Source organism: Coloeus monedula (genome assembly GCF_965178545.1).
Source record: "Coloeus monedula genome assembly, chromosome: 13".
NCBI classification, from domain to species: domain Eukaryota; kingdom Metazoa; phylum Chordata; class Aves; order Passeriformes; family Corvidae; genus Coloeus; species Coloeus monedula.
This window is the reverse complement of record NC_138793.1, coordinates 13,358,851-13,375,960: the sequence shown is the minus strand read 5'-3', so window position 1 is coordinate 13,375,960 and position 17,110 is coordinate 13,358,851. Positions and strand designations below refer to the sequence as shown.

General features: G+C 53.6%; 1 protein-coding gene across 1 annotated transcript in view; it reads left to right on the top strand.

The window, feature by feature from the left end:
* VAC14 (VAC14 component of PIKFYVE complex) overlaps positions 1-17,110 on the top strand; it is a 58,863-nt gene that overhangs the window by 37,359 nt on the left and 4,394 nt on the right. Inside the window, exons 14-16 of the mRNA XM_082289975.1 lie at positions 840-972; positions 16,003-16,177; positions 16,916-17,034. Coding sequence (XP_082146101.1) covers positions 840-972; positions 16,003-16,177; positions 16,916-17,034 — 427 coding nt within the window. The remainder of the gene's footprint in view (positions 1-839; positions 973-16,002; positions 16,178-16,915; positions 17,035-17,110) is intronic.

Sequence of the window (17,110 nt, the reverse complement as noted above, 5' to 3'; positions counted from 1 at the left end):
AGAGCTCCCCTTGTTGCAAAGTCGCCTTTGAAATGCTCTCTCCAAACATTTGCTTTGAGCGCTGTCCTGCTAAATAAACCATCTCCCCTGGGGTTTCACTGTGGGAAAAGCAATCTTTACCTGCCAGCTCCCTGCTCTTGTGTGTGGAAGGAATATTTCCCTGAGCTGGGAGCTGCCCCTTTCCCTGCCCTCCCTGCCAAGAGTCTCAGGCCGGGACAACCCCTGAGCCTGGAGTTCTGCTGTGGTTTGACCAGTACTTTATGCTAGCCCTGGGGCACACTGTGTGTGACACTATTGCACCAAGTGGCTTCTGCCCAGGGAAAATCACATCACCGAGTGTAAATCGGTGTCCATGCCGTGACCTGGGGCTGAATGTGTGTGTCTGCCCCTACATGCACACTGGGCTCAGGACATCTATGGCTTATGGGGTTGGATTACAGGCTCTTCAACTCACCAGCAATCTGGTGGTTTTGGGATGAGTGTACATGCCATGTCTGAGGAGATGGGATTGGCTCAATTTAGAGCCTCAGGTACCCCTTCTTCTACCAGCTACTGAAGCTGAATAGCTCTGGGATGAGCTCCCAAAAATCCCATTTTACCCCCAGGTGCTGCTTCCAGGGCTTTAACCACCCTAAGATGCTTTCCCCTGGGCTGGAGAGAGCTGAGACAGGGCTGGCTCTGCTAGGACCAGCCAGATGTGGTTATATGAGGCTTGAAAATCTTTCCATGCCCCTGCCCTCCTCAGTGCTGTGGCCATGTTTTGGGTGTCTGCTCTCTCATCGAGGCTTTGGCAGCAGGGCTCTGGCAGCTCTTAATTTGCTCTCCCCTTGCCTCCTCAGGTACAAAAGGCCTGGAGTGCTCACCCTCCACCCCCACCATGAACTCCTACTTCTACAAGTTCATGATCAACCTGCTCAAGCGCTTCAGCAGTGAACGGAAACTCCTGGAGACCAGAGGAGCCTTCATCATCAGGTCAGAGCATGCCACCAGCCTCACTGAAGCCCCTGAGCACCCCTGGGACAGGTGGGACAGGGGTAGCAGGGTTAAGAAGCCCAAGTACTACATTCACTCAGAGCCAAAACCATTTCCTCAAGCTTCCCTCGCTCTCCAACAAACGGTTTTGGAGCAAACAGGATTTGCCTTTCACATGTCAAGGCACCATATTTCTCTCTCCCATCCCCAGAGGCAAAGTGGCTCCTCATTAAACAGTGTTGTCAGAGCCTGTTTCGTTGAGAAACAACTCGACCAGCCGGAGCATGAAGACAGGCTTGCACTTGGAGTGCCAAGCCAAGTGAATCCCTCCAGCCAGCTTGGCGAGATGCTCACCCATCCAAAGCCATGTGTTACAATGCATAGAGTTGGTAGGGTTTGCTTCAGCTTTGTAAGGAGCTGCGGCGGAGGCTGGAGAGCCAAATGTTGTGAATGTTGGAATGCCAAGTGTCGTGGCAGCTGGCAGGGAGTCATCTTTAATGCAATGTAATCTGGGGCAAGGGATATCCATTCCTCAGCTCGCTGGGAAATAACAAGGTTAATGGTCGAGGCGAAGTGGAGGAATCCGTGAGGAGGTTCGTGGAAGCAGCTGGCAGGACTCTGGGTTTTCCTCCCTTGCTTTCAGGGATGTGGCATCAAATGAGCAGGGGGAGAGCATGAGATACAAGCCATGCTTCTGTGGGAAAAGAGAGCCACCTCTCCAAAGGCACAGGGGTGTGCCAGGTATTGATGAGGGGGTCCCACCACTGCAGTGGGAAAATACAGCATGCAGAGCTCCCAAAATTTGCTAAGCTGAGCTGGGTGTGGAGTTGTACCTGCTTAGGCAGCAATTTTTGCCCAAGTGTGGATTCATCCCAGAGACAATATCCCACTCACAGTGTCCACTGTCCTCTCCCCAGTTGCACAGCCCCTAGGATAAGCCACTCTTAGCAGGGAAGTGGCCCCATAGTGTATTAGGGAAGCAGGGTGACCAGAATGACAGTGAGCCTGGGCAGGGTCCCATTTAAAACCTCTCCTGTACCATGGCCACCTCCAACTTTTCCCTCCAGCTCTGGCAGGATGAGCTTTGCCTGGCAGGCCCAGCTTTCCCAGCAGCCAGCCAGAGGTGCGGTGGGACCGGCTCACAGCAGCTCAGCAAGCCGAGGCTTTTTACAGTGACTCATGCCCCAAAAAATCTGGTAAAGCAAAAAAAAAAAAAAAAAAATAGATGACTCTGTCCTTTGTCAAGTCACGTTGTTGCTCATGTGGGGTAGATGCAGTACTGGAGCCAAAGTGGTGGTTCTGGAAGGGTGAGCCGTGCCCTCAGGTACCAGCGATTAACTCTGAAACCTACTGATGGTGGGTAGAGGACTGGTGTAAACTACATTTCTGCTGCTTCCAGAAAAAGCAAGATGAGAAAAGAGGAGAAAAACTTCTACAGGACTCTCTGGCAAAGATTGGTCTCTTGCTGGAGAGACTCAGTGAACGTGGGAGCCTCGTGGAGCTATTTTTAGCCACTTTTCAAATTGAAGCCGTATGCGCGTTCCCACGTTACATCCCTCCCCTATCCACAAGCCAGCTCAGCTGTTTCGCACAGCAGGGTGAGAAGCCGGCCTCATGTTTGACTTGAGAGATGCTGGTGATGTTTCATCCTGCGCTGGAGAGCACAAGGGGGATGCTTGAGAGACTGGGACAGGGTCTGCTAAAGTGTGGTCCAGGACCACTGCTGCCTCTTTCCCAGGCTGGTCTGGGAACAGTGAAGCAGGGAAGGAAAATAGGCTTGTTACGTTTAGGCAATGATTTCCAGCTGAAGGATTAGTGTTCACAGGAAAGGGAAATGGGAGACAGGGGTTCTATTCAAGCACAGCACAGCAGTTTTCCCTGTCACGTTGCTGGTGGGCAAATTCAAAGGTCCATGAGGTCACATAGGGGGTCTGCGATTAAAGGTAGTTTATTTCTAATCCAACTCAAGTTTGTTCATGCTTGGTTGCTGACTCTGAAAGGACTTTAGTCACTCTCCTGATATGTCCTCAGAGTCCCAGAGACAGAGGTTATGGTACGTTACATCCTTGGGGATGGAAGTGGGTTTTGACCAGTGATCTCTGCAGGAGATGGGACCATCTCTTGCTGTGTAAGGATCTGTGGTCCCCAAGACATACAGAACTGCTCCAGAGCCTGTCTGATGCTAGGAGATGGTGGGAGAAGTACCTGCAGCCCTCGTTGGCAGAAGTCATCCTCCAAGCCTGGCTCAGGCAGAGGTAGGGGCTGGGACAAGTGGTCTCACCATCAGTAACCCCAGCCCCAAGGTGGGTATCTCGAGATGCTTTGCCAGAGAAGACAGGTTGGAGCTAAGTGGCAACACCAACTTCCTTCAAAATAACAGGGAAACAGCTCCAAAAACTTCTATCATTCATAAGGAAGTATCCAGAGAATTTCTTCTTCTTTGCCTGTGACCACCAGGCTGGGGAATAACTGAACACTGGCACTTGGTCCCTCTGCCAGTGCTGTTTGTGCATCCAAGAGATGGATTGGTTTGCTGCCTCCCCCAGTGGGATCCAGTGCCCATCAAACCATGGTGTGATGCCTCATCTGTGCCAAGGACTTTAGGATTAGGATCCCCTCAATCCAAGGGGACCTCACAGAGAGAAAGCTTATGGGTGTGGTAGAGCTCACATGCCGAGTTGAGCCCCAGCACTTGATCCTTGTGGGTCCCTTTCAGCTCAGAATATTCTGTCATCTATGATCTGAGAGAAGGGAAGAGCAACATCCAGGAGAAGGCTCTTCAAAGCTGTTTAAATGCCTCATGAATGTCTGGGCAAAGGATGTGCTGAGGGGATTCCAGTGGTACGAGCCCCACGGAGTCTCATGCTGTCCCACCCCTCTCCCCTAGAGAAAGGAGGGAAACCTGCTCCCATGATCTCTTCCAAATTTTTTTTTTGGCTTGGCATCAGTTTTCTGCATTGCAGCTGACTGGGTTCCTTTGGGGGTCAGTTCTCTCTTACTGTCGCTTGTGACTTTTTTTAGGCTGGAAGCCAGAAAAATTAGTCTGCCTTCAAGACTAAGAATACCAAGTGCTGCCTTCTCCTCTCAAGCCAGGCATGTTTGCACTCAAAGGTTGCTCCCAAAGTGTTGTCAGAGGCAGGACCATCAGTGTTACCTCCCACCTTGATAAGCAGATCTGAGGCCTTCCACCCTTCTTGCTGATTGCCCTGGCTGGCACGTGGCTGTCCTGGATTCTACAGAGCCCCTAAGCTAGAAGCAAATATTCCCATTCAGCTGCTGACCTCCCGACGGTGGCTTGGAGCAGCAGAAAAATGCGGAGGAGCTTCCAGCGCGTCACATGGCTCCTTGGAGCAGCACGGCTGTCCTCCGGGCAGGAGCCCTGTGGAGGGAAAGCTGCTTGGCTGCTCAGGAGGCAGGCAGCAGAGCGGCACCGAGCTTTTCAGCTCACGCCGAGATTTACAGGCTGGATTTAATGCCTGTTGGTTGGTACCAGCGCTGTGGGATGGGGGGATTAAGGGAGAGGTTAAGCCCTACTGCATGGACATCAGCGTTGCTGCTTGGAGCATGGTGTGAGGATAGGGCTGGCTGTCCTTGCAAGGAGCTGTCTTCTCCCGTCTTATACCTCCCCAGAGCTGGTTGTGCAGTTCCTGTGCTGTCCCCAGGGTCAGTCTGAGCTCCAGGAACTGGTTCAGCTGGCTGAGTCAAGCCTAGCGCCAAAGCAGCCAGCTTTTTGCTGCTCTCTGAGATGGAACAGCTCAGACATTCATGGCTGATGTACCTTGCCACAGCAAATGAACCCTCTGGGGTATGGGATGTGCTTGAGTGGCTGAGACATCCCTATGCATGTCATGTGTGGATGCTTTGAAGTGCAGGGCTTAACTCTTAAACCCAGCAAGGCTATTTTCTCGCAGAGCAGTGGCACCCTGGGGCAGAGAGGATGCCTGAGTCAGCACTTTGCTCCCCAGGCAGGGGCCCGCATGCAGGGGTTGTCTCAGCTTGTTTTATAGAGCTGTTAAACAAACCTCCCCACTGCCTGGCACCTTCTCACGAGGTGTTTTCTGAGGTTAAGCTGCTTGGAAGAGGCCCTGGCATGACTTTTCAACCACCTCCCATGTGATGCACCTGGTGGGATTGTCCATTTGACTGGAGATGGCCCTTGGCCTTTGGGGCGATGCTTGAACCCTGTGGGGGCTGGCCAGGAGGGCTGGTTGGTTCTCCATCCACTCTGGAAGACAGAGGCTGGAACACAGAAGGTTGTTCAGCCAGTTTATGGCATTAGCTGGAGAGCTGGAAAATCCCAAGTCTCATGATGGGGCCACAGATTTATAGTTCCAGCAGACGGGAAAAGTTCACCTGGCTGGAAATTCTGACTGTTCTTGAGGTCTCAAAGTCCTGCTGGGATGAGGCCAGTGGAGAGCTGGATAATGAGGAGGGCAGAGCTGAGGACAAGCACTAGCAGGTCACACTGGGTGCATGAAGGGCTGTGCATGATGTCCTTGGGGCTGGGGTGGCCAGTCCCTGTTTTTGGGCATGACAGGGCTTTTTTGCCTCTGAGAGGCTGGGGCTGACTGTACAACACCAGTTTCTCCACAAAAAATAGGGAAAAAGATGCAAAGTGAGTTTGAACCTGCTAACCAGGATGAGGAATCAGAGGAGGGGAGCACAGGGCTGGAGGAGTGTGGAGCACAGACATCCATCCGATGCTCTTGGCAGGCCAGCAGTGAGGTGCATGTTAAATCGCTTTTGACTGGCCTGCCTGGCATTCCCAGGGCTGTGCTTTCTGTCTGGGAGAGTGGGAAGGGAAGGGCTGCCTGCCAGCATCCCAGTGAGGGCTGTCGGGAGGGGGTGGGATGGGGGTTTAGCCGCAGATTTGGATAGCAAGGGATGCGCTGGGGATCCTGTACAGAGCCAGTGGGTGTTTGTTTTGGTAATAAGAGGATGCCACAACTGCAGAATGCCACTATACTGCAGTGAGCCAATGTCCCCTCGGCCCCATCCTGGCTCCCAACTCATCCCTAATCTTGTCCTTTCCTCCTGCTGTGCTGTCCTCACTTCTCAGCCCCTCGCTGGGAGAGACTCAGGAGCTGGAGCTAACCAAAATCCTCCTCTTCTCCCAGGCCTGGATACTCTTGAGCTCCCCTGGACACACATTTTCCTTGGCTGAACATCCCAATACCTCCTGATGATCTGGAGGCATCCATTGCTGGGATGCAGAACCTACTCCTGCTCCTTCCTTTGGATGTGCTGATGCCACTGTGCCCCCTCCAGCTCCCATTGCCAAACCCATGCCCTGAAAATCCCTCTGCAAGTGAATCAGGGCTGGAGGGGGGACACGTGTCACCTCTTCCTCTCTCCCACCCTCCATGCCACTGCAATGCAGAACAAAACCTGCGTTTGTTTTTGCGGGAACCGTTTGGCTTGTACTCAGAAAAGTGCAAAAAAAAAAGAAGGGGAAAAAAAATGGAGCCTCTTTGATAAACTGTGATATGAACTCGGGTAAAATCCAAACAGCTGTGAGTGCTACAAGGGAAGCTTCTGTGTCGGGAGGCAGCGAGCCTGCGAAAATCCACTGCTCTGCCTGCCAGGATGCTCGCTGGCCGCCTGCCCTCCGGCTTTAATGAACTGTGCACTCGCCATCCCCCTCCTCGTGCCTGGCTGAGAGGAGGAACCGGAGAAAGCTTTTTAGGTTGTTTTTTTTTTTTTTTTTTTGCCCATTTGCAAAGCAGAAAGAGGGACTCCCTCCCACCCAAGGCCCTGGCCAGGCACAGGGTGATGGAGCAGGGTGGTGAACATTCCCAGTTTTACAGAGGTCAGTGGGCTTCTCCTCGCTTATCTCCAGCCCATTCCTTTGTGCCTCCCTTTAACTCTCCCTGCTCCCCAAAACCTCCTCTCCCCCACTTGCCATGTAAAACCCCGTGCCTGGAGATCCAGAACAGTGTTACAGTGATGTGGTGGTAAACAGGCTCTGCTTTCCTGCATTCTCCCTCTGCCCCAGCCTTGCACCGTGAATGCCTTCCAGGCTCTCCTCAGGCTCCTATGGGAATTTTGGATGGAAGCCAGCAACCCCACTGTAACTCTAAAAACCCCCAGCTCTCAAATTGCCTCTTTTACATCACACAGTGGGCTCCACGAGCCCACAGGAGCATGTGCTTATCGAGGTTTTAATTCACTGAGGCTCTGGGACATCATTCTGGGCTCTCTGATACCCCAGCCCCTTGAAGCAGGAGCCAGAGGGGGAAAACCCAGCTTCCCCTAGAGGAGAGGTTGACTCTAGAGTCATAATGCACCAGCAGTCACCAACAGTGTGACCTTCACAAGGGAGGAGCCTGGTTGCCCTGTCTAAGGATTATCCCTGCTGGGAGAGCAGGAGCTGGGCCAGCCCTGGCCAGCTCCTTCCTGGGACTGGACCCCCAGGGAGGGACAGGAGGTTCCTCCACTGAGCTGGAGGGGCTGGATGAGCTGGGGTGCACCAGGCCCTGGAAATGAGTTTGCTGTCATAACCCACCAGAGCTGCTCCAGGACCAGCCATACTTGGAGCTGCTTGGAAGGATTTGATGGGTTTTCCTGTAGAAAAATGGGAACCACATGTGAGCAGCAGTGCCGGCGTGGGCTGGGATTAATTTGGGTCAGTGAGAGGGTGGAGGGGAGGAAGGGGAAATGTGTGTAGGAGAGGAAAATCCTCACAAAATGGTCAAGTTCCTTCAAAGGGCAGGTCCCCAGGTAGGGATATCTGCTTCCTCCCAGCACTTTCCTTAGGATCGCAGCAGGAACGCTGTGGAAAAGCAGGCTGTGGAAGGGAGGGAGCTGGGAGAAGACGAACTGGGCTGTGGGGAGAGGAGCCCACAGCTCCCCTGCTTGCTGACTGTCGTGTTCTGCAGAGCAGGGATTCAGCACAAGCAGCTTCCAAAGTGTCTCCCAAATTTTCTTTGCCTGGCTGATGGGGTGAGGACCCTCATCATGGGGGAAGCAGCTTAACCTGTCTGATCCTGTTGGTTGGGGCTCGGGTATTCTGATGGTGTTTCCTTCTCTGGCTCTGCAGCTGTGACAACTCGGTTTATTCATCTTTGTGGAGGGAAGAGCCAAGACAGGAAATCAGGCTGAGTAACAGTGTTTTTCCCACCACCTGTCTCCAGGGAATCTTGCTCAGGGTTATCCCCCAGGTACAGGGCACACTCAGTTAAAAACTGAGAAGAGCTCACCTCAGCCAGTGAGTCCAGCTGGGCACTCTGCTCCCAGGATGGGATGTCCTCAGATATCTCTGGATGGGACACTTTTAACTCTTCACTGAAAACACAGAGTTGTGCAAAAGCCACCCTGACTGGAGTTCCTGCCACTCAGTGCTCCTTCCCTTCGTGCATGAGCTGCTCTTCATGTTCAGCTGCACCTGGAGCTGGTCCCCTCATAGCACTGGGTGCTCTCTTATGGTCCTGGCAGGGCAGGGACCATCCATCTGCTCTCCTCTCGTGCATCTGTGGGCCTTGGAGGGTTTGAGGGAGCAAGGCTCCTCAGGCTGCATCCCTCCTTGGGATCCCTCCAGGGATCCTGGCTCGGAAGGCAGGGAGGCATTGTGATCCAACTGGAATGCTGAGAGGCAGGGGGCATGGGGGCAAGCCTGGCACTAAAGCTGAAATAACATCTGGGGTGTCTAAACCATGGCAATAAATGGGGTATTTTTTCAGCTGACACTTGAGTAGGAAGTGCAGCAGGGCTCACTGAGTTACAGGCACCTCCTTCCCTGAGCTCCAGCATGTGCTCGAGTTGTTGGCAGAAGAGACAAGACAGCTTCACCTCCCACCCCAGGATACACTTATCCTTGAGCCATAAGATGCTGCCACCTCTTCCCAGTCTCTTCTCTTTCCTTCCTTCTGGAAAGCTTCATGTGTATTACTGCCATATTCTATCCCTCTGCTTTCAGAGGTATAGAGATGGCCAGCAGGACCATTTTCCCCCAAATCTGCCTTCCCTGCAGGGAGGTCCAAAGGCTCATGCACTTGTAGGACAACAACCTGCTCCTTGGCCATGCTTTTAGAAACAAAAGCACTTTATTTCTTCATCTTAAAGCAAAGTGATGGGGAAGGGTGAGCGCAGGGACAGCAGCTCCCATCTCTGTACAAGCTGTGCGTGCCCTGAACAGGATCAGCCTCTCCCAGCTCCTGTTGCCACAGCTCTGCACCCGCTCCTTTAACCTATTTTATTTGCAGTGATAAGAAATTATAGGGGGAGAAATAAGGCGCTTGTCAGTTTTCTTGAAAATTAGGCCACAGCTGTCAGCCTGAAAGGGAAGCGGACGTCTCGAAGAAAGGATCTGCTGCTGCTCTACACTTCTCCCCCCCTCCCAAGCCAGCCCCTACCCTTCCTCCCCTTCCTAACAGAGCTTGCCTGAAAACATCAGTGCCCGGTGTAGGTGCCCCTCTGGGAGCAGGCTCTGTAGGGCTCACTTGAACTGCGAGCACTGAATGAGTTGTTCCTCTCAGCTTCGGTGGTGGCTGGAGCCAGGCATGTGCTCTAATGCTGCTGCTGGTGCCTCCTGCCTGGGGCTTGAAGCCCCAAGAGCCCAGGGCAAGACTTGCATTTGCCACCCATCTCGCCGTCGAGTCACTGGCAAGTTTAAAAGATGGAAAAGAAGTGCTTCAGGGAGGTAATTTTTTGCTGTCCTAGAGGGTTTGGAAGGGCAGGTTTGCCTGTTTGTCAAGTGAGCCTCCTGTAGATGCTCAGATGTTCCTACAGGATTTTGTAAGCTTTGCAGGTCGCCAATGACTCATCAGTGCAGGTGCTCATGGCCAGGTTGGATGGGGCTTGGAGCAGCCTGGTGTAGTGAAAGGTGTCCCTGCCCATGGCAGAGGGTTGGAACGAGATAGTTTTTAAGGTCCCTTCCGAGCCAAACCATTCCCGAATTCTGTGGGCAGGATAGCTTTATCCAGAAGTCACAATAAAGTTTCCTCAAGGAAACTCCTGGGACATACCAGCTTGAGCAGCTGGAGGCTGATGCTGGTTGTCTATCTAGTGGGCTTCACCTTGGGGGAGCTGCCACATTCATCTGTGTTATGCCTAAAAGTTGGGCCATACCTTGGGCTGAGTGGACCATCAAGTTTCCAAATTTAGTTGTCCTTTAGCTTCTGGCCTATCCCAAAGGATATTACTCTTCCTTCCCCTTGCTACAGCCCTGTTTCCCTCTCCTGTTTGGTATGGACCTGCAGGTATCTCACTGATCATAAAAATGTCCGGAGGTGTTGGATATCTGCTTGGAGAACTGAAGGTGATCTCATTGAAGGGCACTGTTCTCCAGGCATGTCCAAGGTGGAAACAAGGCTGGGTTCATCACAAGTGAAGGTGGATGTCCCCAGCTTCAGGCTGGACTATCAGCTTTAGTAAGCAGCAGGGACACCATCCTGCTGGCCAGGACAGGGACCTCCCGATGGAGTGATGTCCAAGGGGAGCATCAGGAAGAGCAGAAGCCACAGGCTGAGGCTCTGCAGGATCAAGATGCTGTTTCACCAGTTGAAGCTGGCCTGAAATACTAATGTACATTTGTGCTGTGTTCCTCTCAGACATCCGTCTTGGTTGCTCTGGGGATCCCCAGGGATCCCTGGGGAGTGCCTGACACTGAGGTGGCCGCAGCCCAGCACTGAGCTGGCAGCGCGGCTCCTTCGGCAGTTGTCACACTGACGGCTGCTGCCAAGCAGACGCTTCGTGGGAGGGTTTTCTTGTTTGCAGTGAAACACTCTGCACCTTTCCCTTTTCAAGCAAAGGCAGCGCAGGGCTTGTCTCCTCCGGCTTTCTGAGATCTACACATCTCCTCCCAGAATCCACACATCTCCTTCCCAGAATCCACACATCTCCTTCCCAGAATCCACACATCTCCTTCCCAGATCCACACATCTCCTTCCCAGATCCACACATTGCCTCCCAGGATATGCACATCTCCGGGCTGCAGCTTTCACCAAGTTTCCCTGGGGAGCTTGGTAACCATTCCAAGAAACCAAAGCTGATGAGGGTCCTTCTCCTCCCCAGACCTGCCTCTTGCAGAAGGAGCTCTCCTACTCCTAAACTTCCCAAACCATTCAAAATTCCTTACATAAAACGCTATGAATTTTGTAAAGCAGGAGCTGCTGGGGTTGCCATGGTTTCCCTTGCCCAGAGGAGCAGCTCTGGAGCCTGGATTCAGGAAAGGGGGGGATTAAAATGGAGGACTGGGATTTTCTTTGCTAATGTGGAGGGAAAGGATGGTACAATGACATCCTCCTGCTTTCCCCACTTGCTCTCTTCTCCTTCTCCCCTTCCCAACCTAATTTTATCTGTGCTTCCTCTGCAAATTCCTAAAGGATCCCAGCTGCTGGGCCAGGCTGAGGATGCTGCTTTTCCTGGCAAGAGAATTTCAGGGGGATGGGGATGGGCAAGTGGGCACCATGGAGGCTGTGGATTCCCTGGCTAGGTGGGTTAAGCTGGGGCATCTGCTGGGGAGCCTGGGGTGTGGAGGAAGGGTGGGGAAAGCCTTTGGGAGGAGAGAGGAAGGGAGCAGAGGAAGAGGACGGTTGGGAGGAAGCATGGAAGGGCTCTGCCCTCCTCACAGCTGTGGAAGTTGTTCTGAGACCCATGAGCAGAAAAGTGGAGCAGAACCCCTCAGAGGATCACTCCCAGGCCTCAGCCAGCTCCTTCCACAGCTCAGGCTCTGTCCCAGTTGCTGGAAGTGGGACGAGACATGATCCTCTCCCTGCTGGGGCCCCATGTCTATTAGCCCAGAGCTAATAAAGCAAATCACTAGTGCTTAATGAAGAAGCACCTGCTTAATTGAACACAGCGGGACGGTGCTCAGCATGGCCGAGCAACAGGGACCAGTGTTTCCCCTCAGGCACCCCACAGATCCCAGAGGAGGAGGTGGTTCTGCAGTGAGACTGGATCTCATCTTACTTTTTTTTAAGTTTAGGGAAACACAAATGTTCACCCTCTTTGAGCAAGCATTGGTCTGGCCTGACCCTCCGCCACCCTGTTCCTGCACGGTGGCTCGGGGCAGGGGACGGGGCTGAAGTGGTTAAAGGGACGAGCGGGCAGGATGGGAGCTCTGACAGCTCCCTGAAAGGATGATGTTTAGATTAGCCGGTTTCCAGGCATCGAGTTGTCAAAGCAAGAGGGCTGGGAGGAACGCCGGGGCTTGTCCTTAATTGGAGATGTGGCTCTAAAGCCGCCCCATCTTGCCAACATCCTCTGGGCTCCAGCAGATTGCCCTGCAGCAGCTCCCTGCCCCTGTATGATCCCTGTTCTGCTTGTTCCCGTGCCTTATCCCACTCTACCAACCGTTTGTGTGATGGGAATTCATTGCAATTGACGTTGCTGTGCTGGCAACTTGGTGACTGCTGCATCAGAGGTACAGGGGGACCCCAGGGTAACATGGCCACACAAAGCTTGTGGTGCCCTCTGTGGCTCTTCCCTTGGCCAGCCTCGTGTTGTCAAGGGGTCAGGCAAGGGGGTGGGCAGGGTCCTGTGACTGCAGCAGGGGCTGGAGGTGACCTGCTGGGTCCCTTGGGAGCCCCACGGTGGCTCAAGGTGTCCCCCATCATCACGCTACAGGCGGATGCTGCCTCCCATCTGCCTGCAGCCACATTCCTTGGCTCCATCAGAAAGGCTTGAATAACCCTTTTAATTTAAGGAGTTAAATTTTAATGGCCTGAATACCACATTTCATTATCGCCATGTGCCTGCGCTGCCGGCTGCCTAACGTAACCAGTGTGTGCCATGATGCTCTGTGGCTTCTGCCTCCCTGGCGACACTTCTTCCCCTCTTATTCTATGCCAGGAGATCCTTGGGGGACTGTCTGAGTCCCCATGAGCAACAGGATGCACGTCACCCACAGGGATGCAGGGAGAGCTCCAGGGAGAGGCATCTTGCTGGAATGATGCTTCAGGGGGATTAGCTGGTTCCTTCCGTCATCACATCATGTATATTTGGGGAGATATATAAAGTCTGCATGTATATATATATATATATACACATATATTTATGGGATGTATATATCTGGGATATATTTATGGTGTGTATGTATAAGGGGTGTGGCTTCCACTCTCTGTCCCCTCTTCCCTGTTCCCTTCCACAGCCACTCCACCGGCATCTCAGTTGAAGCCACCTGTCCTCTGTTCAGCCCCTTTCCCTGCCTCCTCCCAGTCAGCCTGGCGTTCCCCTCATGCCATCAAAGCCTCCCAGGGGATGGGCTCCTGGGGACCCTCCCACGCCACGAGCAGCCACCTGGTGCTGGCAGTTGGGCTCAGCTGCTGGCTGCTGTCATGGAGGCCAGCAGCTGCAGGACCAGCCAGTTGTCCCCTCCTTTGGGGTCTGCTTTTGGGATATGCCGACCAAGGGGCTTCGTGGAGGGGAGTTTGAGGTCTCTGCCAGTGCCATAGGAGGATGCTGTGCACTGGCAAGCTCATTCTGCTGGTGGCTCCCAGAGAACCTGGGGGCAGCTGGAGGGGATGGTGCCCAAGCAGGACAGCATCCCCGTGGGGTGACACAGCTTTGAAGCAGGGAAACCGTCTTCACACAACTACTCCTCTAACACCCTGACAGTTTCCAGTTCCCCAGTGCCACTGAAAGGAGGGGGGACAATCCCAACCCTTCCCCACTAATCAAAACCAGGCCTTAAATTAGAAAGCAGCTCGCATTCAGCCCCCTGCTCACTGTGAGCACAGCGATCACCAGACAAATGGCAGAGCTCCTATTTATGGAAAGCAAGAGCCTTCTTTTTCCACGGAGAAATGGTGAAGGGGGAACCTGACTGGCATCCTTTTTGTGATGGGAGAGCTTTGGAGGTCACTGAATTGCCCTCAGTACTCCCTGGCAGTTTTTCTTGTTTAAGCTCTTGCCATAGTCTTCCTGCCTGGAAGGTATAAAACACTGGCTCCCCACCAGCCACGAGCAGCGCAGCCAGTCCTGGCTGTACTGGTGCACCAACCACTTCACTCTTGACACTAAAACTGTCCCAGTGTTTGTCCCTGGAGGACTCATCCCTTCTTTGGGCACAGTAAACCGTCCTACTTCATGGTCCAAGTGCCCAGCACGGCTGCTGGAGGAAGCTTGGCAAGGATGGGGCATCCACTTATCCCCCCAGCTGGAGAAGGGTAGCATGGAGCCAGCTTACTCCTGGGCTGGGCTTGGTCCTGCCCAGGCTGGGCTTGCTCTGCTGCAGCTGGCAGTGACTGGATCCTGCCTGCAACTCTGAGCTATTGATTTGCTTTTGGCTCCATCAGGCTGGACTAAAAGCCTCTGCCTTCCCCTTTCCTCCCTCCATGCCTCACTTTCCCACCGCTCTCCCTTCTCCAGCCAGCCCGCGTCCAAGCGGCGAGAAATCAGGGAAGCGTTTTCATCCCCATGAATGCAGCTGGTTACGTAAGAATAATTGGGATAAATGAGCTTATTTATCACAGCCCGTTCCATTTTAGCAGGGTCCAGGGCGATCGCCGGGTTGGGTTACGTAAAATCCCGCACAGAGCATCTCATTGTCCGGCGGCAGCCACGCGGGATGCAGGAGCTGTCGATGGAGAGCAGCCGGGGCTGGGTGAGGAGGGAAGGGATTATTTGGCAGGACGAAGAGGTGGGAAGAAGATGGGGGTTTCTTCCTCCGTGTGTTAAGGAGAGAAGATCTGTATCTTCATTCTCCTCCTGCGTCCCTAAACCACCAGGCTTTAGGGTATGGTTTTTGGTGTCTAACTAGAGCCAAATAGTCTTCCTCTGGTCCATCCTCACAGGACCAGGGGCTGGAAACTCACATCCTTCTTCCTCCTCACCCCAGGAGGTGAAAACATGACTTTCAGGCAGGGGAAGTTTAGGTGTACCTCTCATCTCCCGGCCAAACCAGGCAGCTAGTGAATGCCTCCCACCCAGCAGCCCAAACAGTTGCTTATTGTTTTGCCTCTTAATCCTCTCAGAGATGCCTCCAGGGGGAAATTTGATGTCCAGCTAAGAGTATCTGATGGGGAACTGTGCTTGGTAGGAGCTGGGGGAAAGCAGAGTTGCTCTGGGGGATGCCTTGGTGCCAAGGTTCCCCATCAGCCCATGGGGAAATGTGGTGAGCCAGGGAGCATCCCAGTTTCAGGAAAAGCTGGGATGCCGGGGAGCCAGGCAGACTTCCCTGTGTCTCTCCAGTCCCCACACTGGGGATCTAAGCTGGCACTGGGTAGCATTTCAGGTGTCCTCATACAAACTGCCCAGGAAGGCAACAGCCTGGAGAAAAACAGGAAATCCCAAAATCCAAACAAATGTGGGAGAAAAAAAAAATCTGTTTTTTTGTTTCTGGTCTAAAAAAATGTTGAAAATCTTGGGAATGCCTCAAGGTTTGTTAAGCAGGACATTCCTGCTGTGACCCAGCCAGGCAGATCAGCGTGGGCTGCAGTGCTGGTTACACTGTGTTTTGGGGAGAGTGCTGCTGGCAGGATATCCAGTGGAGCAGAGACATCTTCCAGCTTCACCAGCTGGAGCTCTGGAGCCACTCAGCACCGGATCTCCTGGCAGCTGGAGCCTGGAGGAGTTCAAAGAGCAGCCTCTGGCTCCAGAGCTTTGCTGAATGCCAGGAGGAATTGTTTTGCGCCACTGGCCACGCTCACTGGGATGTTCCCCGGTCTCAGTGGGATATTGGTCTGACTGGGCCATCACATGCCATCTGCAATGGTGCTACTGCATGCTCCCTACACTGGTCGAGGTGGAAAGTGACACTGAAACTTCGTGAGAGAGGTCACAGGAAGGTTTGAGGTGGCACGAGCCATAGTGGTGGGTGTCAGCAAGGCCCCAAAGCAACATGACCAGGGACATGTCTCAGCCTAGCTATGGTTTTTTGTTCTTGTCCTGGTGTGAATAGCTGCATGCTCCAAATGCAGAGCCTGGTATTGCCCCGCAGCATCTCCCTTCTGGCACCATCACACTCACCCAACTTCTAATGCCCCCAGATCTCCTCCCTGGTCCTCTCTGGAGGAGTGGGCTCACATCAGAGTTTTGGTTGTTCTCATTAACCATCCTTCCCCCCTGGTTTCTCTCCTCTCTGATACACAGGCAGCTTTGTCTACTTCTGAATGCAGAGAACATCTTTCACTCCATGGCAGACATACTGCTTAGGGAGGAGGACCTCAAGTTCGCCTCTACCATGGTCCACACCCTCAATACCATCCTGCTGACGTCCTCTGAGCTCTTCCAGCTGAGAAACCAACTGAAGGACCTGAAGACCCCGGTATGAGCAGCAGGAGCAGGCTTAGCAGCTGGAGGGGACATAGTGGGGGTGGTGGGGACCTGGCAGCCACCTGGAGTGTGTCTTGCTGCTCAGTCTCTGCCTGGTAGGTCCCAGGGTTGGAGCTCGGGCAGCCTCTTTATTCTTCCACTCTTCAGGAGCTGAGGATGGACTTGGAGGATGTGCCCAGCTCTGCCCAACTCTTGCTTTTCTCCCTGGAATGGGAATGGGCTTACTGAGCCCCCAAGCAGCTGTTTCCTTCCTCCCTCTGTCCCCACATGGGCCATGGGACAAGTGACAGCAGGAGGAGAGTCCTGCAGTCCCTCAAATGTCCCTCCCAGGAACATGCCCACAGGATTTGCTGAGCAGCTGCCACCAGCACCAGTGACATCCAAGGAGGGAGAGAAGGAGGAGGATTTCTCCTCCTCCTCCTTCTGCTGAAAACCAGTGATGCAGGGGTATCCCTTTGGGTGGTCATCCTCCAGCCCCTCATCCTGTGGTGGACACAGCAGCCCTGAAGGCCACCTTGTCATGCTGTCACCCCAAAGCCCACCTGGTCTCCCATCTCCTGAGGCTGAGGCTCTTGGCAGTGCCAGATGGACTTGGTGGGTCCAGAAACATCCCTTTGTGTCTCGGTGGCACTTGCCAGCCTGGCAGGTTGATGCTGGGTACCTGGGGCTCTCCATGCCATGTCTGTGCTCCCAGTGGTGACCAAACCCCAATGGTTCCCTCTTTCCCCAGGAAAGCCGTAACCTCTTCTGCTGCCTGTACCGGTCCTGGTGTCACAACCCTGTGACAACCGTGTCCCTCTGCTTCCTTACCCAGAACTACAAGCATGCCTACGACCTCATCCAGAAATTGTATCCTTTGGGGATTTTCTGTCAGGGTGGGGACTGAACTGGCCCTTGGTCCCTCTGTGGCAACCAAGGTCACCCT